The 5882-nt window shown below is 53.4% G+C and overlaps 1 protein-coding gene across 1 annotated transcript; it reads left to right on the top strand.

Annotated features, from left to right (window-relative positions):
• Positions 1 to 2120: 2120 nt before the first annotated feature.
• LOC102726031 (cytochrome P450 2A13-like) lies at positions 2121 to 5816 on the top strand. The gene is made up of 5 exons (XM_006745464.3): positions 2121 to 2337; positions 2615 to 2777; positions 3596 to 3745; positions 4001 to 4161; positions 5319 to 5816. The coding sequence occupies exons 1-5, from the start codon at positions 2167 to 2169 to the stop codon at positions 5679 to 5681; spliced, it is 1008 nt and encodes a 335-aa protein (XP_006745527.3). The 5' UTR covers positions 2121 to 2166; the 3' UTR covers positions 5682 to 5816.
• Positions 5817 to 5882: the final 66 nt, after the last annotated feature.

Below are 5882 nucleotides of genomic sequence, written 5' to 3'. Positions count from 1 at the left end.
AGCTCTGCACAATGAGTGCTCGCCAAAGGCTAGCGCCCTATTGTTAAGGAAGAAGGTCGCTGGGGGAAGGACAGCAGGGCTACCATCTTCCCTCACTCCCACTTCCAGCCTCCAGGGCCTGGCTCTCTCCCCACTCAGGAGTTTTCCCAATCCTCTCCCGCCATCGAGAGGGGAGATCCCAGGGAGTGGACCTGAGGGTCTTGGGGTGAGGGAGGACCCCTGGCTGTGATGGGGGGTTCCCAGAAGAAGTATATGGGAGTCCAGCAGGATCAAAGAGTCGGTACCTCCCCCAGGCTTTGACCGACCTTTGCTTTGGACACAGTACCTCCTCTGGTGCCCAGAATTCCCACTGGGACCTCAGAGCAAGGTCAGGATCAGTGTCATTGCCTGTCTGTGGTTGGGAAAGGGGTAGAAGTCCAGAGCCACGTTTAAGTGGAACCTTTCTAAGGAAGGAAGAGTAACTTGTGGTCTCCGTGGCAGAGGGCCTGGGAAGGACTTGGAAATAGTAATGACATCCACCCATATGGTGCCAAGTAGTCCCAACTGTCTCAAGGGGCATAATTTACAGAAAGCCTCACCGGTCCTACCCAGGTCCCTGGGGGAGCTCACTAGGTTCATCATTTCCATTGTTGCTGTTAGTAGTCGTGCTACTAATGTTCCCCATTTGGTGTGTGAGAATACTGAGGACAGACAACAGAGGGTGGGCAGGGGCTTCTGGGTCTCCTGGTCTGCATGCTTACTCCCCCTTACCGGGGCTGGGTTTCCCCGCCAGTGGGAGGGGGGCACTTGAGAAGAGGAGGTGGAGTGTGAGGGTGTGGGAGGTCCCTCTGGGGTTTGGCAGGGCTGCTGGCAGCAAACAGAGGGAGTGATGGCGGGAGAGGATTGGGAAAACTCCTGAGTGAGGAGAGAGCCAGGGAGACCCTTTTTATTTTTAAAGTAGGCTCCACACCCAGCCTGGAGCCCTACACTGGGTTTGAATTCATGACCACGAGATTAAGACCTGTGCCAAGACCAAGAGTCCAATGCTTAACTGACTGAGCCACCCAACAACCTGCTCCCCTCCTGAGACCTTTATTTTATTTATTTATTTATTTATTTTTAAAGATTTATTTATTTGTTTGACAGAGAGAGACACAGCGAGAGAAGGAACACAAGCAGGGGGAGTGGGAGAGGGAGAAGCAGGCTGCCCGCGGAGCAGGGAGCCCGACGCGGGGCTCGATCCCAGGACCCTGGAATCATGACCTGAACCTAAGGCAGGCGCTTAATGACTGAGCCACCCAGGTGCCCCCTGAGACCTTTAAACATACATTCCTCCTCATCAAAAACCCCAAATCCACAACCAGAGCCACACATGCTGTCCCATTTCAACTCTTTTTTCTTTCTTTCTTTCTTTCTTTCTTTCTTTCTTTCTTTCTTTCTTTCTTTCTTTCTTTCTTTTCTTTCTCTTTCCTTCCTTCCTTCCTTTCTTCCTCTCTTTCTTTCTTTCTTTTTTTAGAGAGAGAGTGAGGTAGTGCTGGCAGGAGGTGAGGAAGGAGGGGGGACAGAAGGCAGAGGAAGGGGGAGGGGCAGAAGGAGAGGAGGGTGGAGAGGAAGGAGAGGGAGAGATAGAATCTTAAGAAGGCTCCCTGCCCAACCCAGCCCAGAGCCTGATGCTGGGCTTATCTCGCAACACTGAGATCACGAACTGAGCCAAAATCAAGAGTCAGAAGCTTAACTGACTGAGCCATCTGGGCGCTCCCCATTCCAACACCCAGATCTCTGGATTCTTTTCTCTGGAGACCTCAAAATCTACAATGTTAGGGTCCCTTCTCACTCTGAGACCGAAAATCCAAAGCTCAAGAGGCTCCACATACAAGTAATCTAAACTCTTCAGTTCTGGAATTTGTCTACTGCTTCAATCAATTCTACAGCCCTGGGGTGGTCCCTCCTGAGGGGCAACACACTCTGTCTTAGGACCTACTCCTTGTTAATCCTCCTGGGGTCCCCTCCTCCTGCCTCACTGGCTGTGTGCCAAGCTCAGCAGTGAGCCCAGGGTGGGGGTGGTGTAACTGGAAACTGAAATGGTACAATTATATAATCAGCACCTAACTCTGCCTTTCTCTCCCAGGTCATATAAAGGCAAACAACCCCAGTCAGGGTCATCTGACCGTCTCTCCCAGTACCACCATGCTGGCCTCAGGGCTGCTTCTGGTGGCTTTGCTCACCTGCCTGACCACAATGGTCTTGATGTCTGTCTGGAGGCAGAAGAAGAAGCTTCCTCCGGGACCCACCCCATTGCCCTTCATTGGAAACTACCTGCAGCTGAATACACAGCAGATGTACAACTCTCTCATGAAGGTGTCAGGACAGGGGATGGGTGGAATGGGGGTGGGGCTGGGAGCCTGCCTAAATGAGCTGGGACTTGGTGGCAGGGGATGGGCAAGGTTGGACCAGAGTCTTAAGAAAGTGGAAATTTGCAGGTTGGCCAGCAGGGTCCTACATAAGAAAGAGCAGATTTTGGGATGTCCAGGCCCTTCAGTATCAGAACCTGGGGAAGTGCATGCAGTAGGTGAGGGCTGGGCACAGGGCCAGTTCCCAGTGTGGGCCGCAGCCTCTAAGCATTCACCTGCATCAGATCAGCGAGCGATATGGCCCAGTCTTCACGGTCCACCTGGGGCCCCGGCGCATCGTGGTGCTGTGTGGACACGAGGCGGTGAAGGAGGCTCTGGTGGACCAGGCTGAGGAGTTCAGCGGCCGCGGCGAGCAGGCCATCTTCAACTGGCTCTTCAAAGGCTATGGTGAGGAGCTCCGGGTGGGGGCGTGTGGTCAGGCAGACTTGATGGCCTCAGTTTCCCCACTGCTCTTCTCCTGACTCACTCACCCAAGGCTGTGGCCGAGTTCTACCCCTGCTTCCCTCTGTCCTTATCCCTGGTTATTGTGGCCTCTCTTTGGTCTTCTCTAGCTTGACTCAGGGTGTCTGAGTCTCTATTCCCCCTGCTTCTCGGCCCACCTCTCTGTTCTCTCTCATGGATGCCTCTTCTTTCTCTGGGTCTGGGAGGAGTTCTTTGGGATTTCTGCCTCGGAGCCCCGGTCTTCCATCCCTGCGTCCTTGCCTCTTACTCCTTCTCAGCTTCTGAGCTTCCCCGTGCTTCTGCCTCCCTCTGTCTGCCTTTTCCTCCTCTGTGTGAGAATCTCACCTTGTTTCTGCTTCATACCCCATGGCTCTATCTCTGGAAACATCTCCTCTCTCCAGATCCTCTCTGTTGTCTCTCCGTATTTTCCTCTTTCTCCAGCTCAGCGTTAGGATCCTTTGTGATTTTTATTGCCACTTCCCAGTTCTCCACAGAGGTCAGACTCCTCCTCCCTCCCCTCCCTCTTTCTCTCTGCTTACAAGTCTCCGTGTCTCGGTTTCTCTGGGCATCTGACTTGCCTGTCTCCTGATTGTTTTCTTCCAACCCGTCTCGATCTCTTTCAGTATTTCTCTGACCCTGAGTTGTATTTCTCCCTGTCTCCCTCACCCCCCAACCCATCCTCCCACTCCTGCTATCCGCTCACCTTTGCCCACCTCTGTCCCCACCCCTCCCTGACTCACCACACCCCTACGCTCCCTCCCCAGGCTTGGCATTCAGCAACGGGGAGCGGGCCAAGCAGCTCCGGCGCTTCTCCATCACCACGCTGCGGGACTTTGGAGTGGGCAAGCGCGGCATTGAGGAGCGCATCCAGGAGGAGGCGGGCTTCCTCATCGAGGCCCTCCAGGGCACACGCGGTGAGCGGCGGTGGGGGGGGAGGGGGGGTTGGGAGTGAGCAAGAAGGAAGGGTCCACCCACACGGACGGGCACTTTCTCCACCGGGAAGGGGACTGGCTTGGGGGAAGGCATCTGGGCTCCAGACTCTGGGATCTTGTGCTGGAAGTTTGGCTCCTCACTCCAGTGCCCTCCTCCAATACTCAGGCTGGCATCAGACTGCCCAGTTGACGCTCCCCCAAATCCCTGTGTCTTCCCCACCTCATCCCATTTCCCAGGTGCCTTCATCGATCCCACCTTCTTCCTGAGCCGAACAGTGTCCAATGTCATCAGCTCCATTGTCTTCGGGGACCGCTTTGACTATGAGGACAAAGAGTTCCTGTCACTGCTGCGTATGATACTGGGAAGCTTCCAGTTCACAGCTACCTCTGTGGGGCAGGTAACCCGTCCCAGTCTGGCTCTACAACACCCTTACCACAACCCACCAATTGCTTTCCCACATGGAGACAGGTGCCCTGAACTGCCATCCTCCTCCAGACCAGGTTCCATCAAAACCACTCTTGTGACAATGGAAAGGTTACACCAGAACACCCACTTTCCAAGGACACCTGGATATCTCAACAGATGCTCCCCCCCACCAAAAAACCAAAAACCAAACCAAACAAACAATGAACAGAGCCTGCAGGCAAAGTACATGTTATTGGCCCAGCCATGCCGCCTGGGGATGTGTTCCCATCCCAGCTTACCTACTGGTCCCTATTACGATAGTCCATCTCTTAATACCTTAACACCTGAACAAGTGACCACCTCAGCCCACCTCCTGAATATCTGAACACCTGGCGCTATAAAATCCAGCCTGCCAAAGTCATTTGGTAATTACACAGGTGTCCCAAACCACCTAGATAAGTGCCCCTATAGAGCCCACTGAAACACCTGAACATCTGGACAGGTGACCCAACCAAGAAGACCCCTACACATGTAAACACCTGGATAGATGTTTCCCCAAACACCCAAATCGTGTCCCCCAACCCAGCTGACTCACTTACAGAAGTGCCCCCCATCAGCCCCTGTGAACATCTGAAACACATGAACAGGTATCTCCCCCACCTCAACACTTGCATACCTGTCCCACTTTCACACCTCAACCCCTAATCAGAAGCCACCATTCTATATCCCTGAAATATCTGGATAGTTGTCTCCAACTGAGCCTACTCCATACCTAGAGATCTAAACAAGTGATCCACCATATCAGTCAGAAAAAATAGGTCAACACCTGAACATGAGTCTCCCAATTCAACCACATCTGAATATCCGAACACCCAGATGTGTTCTGCAATCCAGCCTCACCCCAATACCTGAAACCTGGCTACGTGTCCCAACCCATCTCACCTACATTCTGGGACGGAGGCCTTCACACTCACACACTTCACACACACTGAAACTTAGCTATCTCCTCCCATCCAGCCCCATATAAATCCTAAACACCTGCAGAGGTGCCTTTAACCCACTGCCTTCCTTGCCCTGAGAAAGGTCCTGCTCCCAGCAGGACCTGCCAGTGAACAACTATCCTTCCCTTTCTTCTCTCCCCATCCTCAGCTCTATGAGATGTTTTACTCAGTGATGAAGCACCTGCCAGGGCCACAGCAACAGGCATTTAAGGAGCTGCAGGGTCTGGAGGACTTCATAGCCAAAAAGGTGGAGCAAAACCAACGCACCCTGGACCCCAACTCCCCGAGGGACTTCATCGACTCCTTCCTCATTCGCATGCAGGAGGTACAGCTCAGCAGCCAGGGTGGACAGCTGCAAAGCCAGGCAGAGGGAAACCAGGCTGGGATGGGGCGAGCAGAAGCCCCTTCAAATCATCCCCCTCATAACATCCTCACAATCTCAAGAATAATAACCGTGGCTGCTCCATCCACCAGCACTTGTCCATGGGCAGGACCTGTGTGCGAACCATAAAGCAACACTTCCATACCATGCACTCGCTCTCTGTATCCCTCTCCTAAATATTCCTACCTTAAAAAAGTGACACCAGGGCTGATGAGTAAAGGACAGGTAGGCAGCCAGGTAAAGAGTGTGGGAAGGACATTTTGGGCAGAGCCAGCAGCCTGAACAAAACCCTGGCAGAACTAGGGTCTCTCTTCCCACCTCTGGTCTGGA

This window comes from Leptonychotes weddellii, unplaced genomic scaffold (genome assembly GCF_054177405.1).
Source record: "Leptonychotes weddellii isolate Sample4059 unplaced genomic scaffold, ASM5417740v2 HiC_scaffold_13077, whole genome shotgun sequence".
Taxonomy (NCBI): Eukaryota; Metazoa; Chordata; class Mammalia; order Carnivora; family Phocidae; genus Leptonychotes; species Leptonychotes weddellii.
This window is presented reverse-complemented; position numbering and strand designations above follow the sequence as displayed.

Excerpts from the sequence above, each read along its gene's own strand:
- LOC102726031 (XM_006745464.3), top strand. The coding sequence starts at position 2,167 with ATGCTGGCCTCAGGGCTGCTTCTGGTGGCTTTGCTCACCTGCCTGACC. Across the intron at positions 2,778-3,595 it reads CTGGCTCTTCAAAGGCTATG|GCTTGGCATTCAGCAACGGG; the intron begins GTGAGGAGCTCC and ends CTCCCTCCCCAG. Across the intron at positions 3,746-4,000 it reads GGCCCTCCAGGGCACACGCG|GTGCCTTCATCGATCCCACC; the intron begins GTGAGCGGCGGT and ends CCCATTTCCCAG.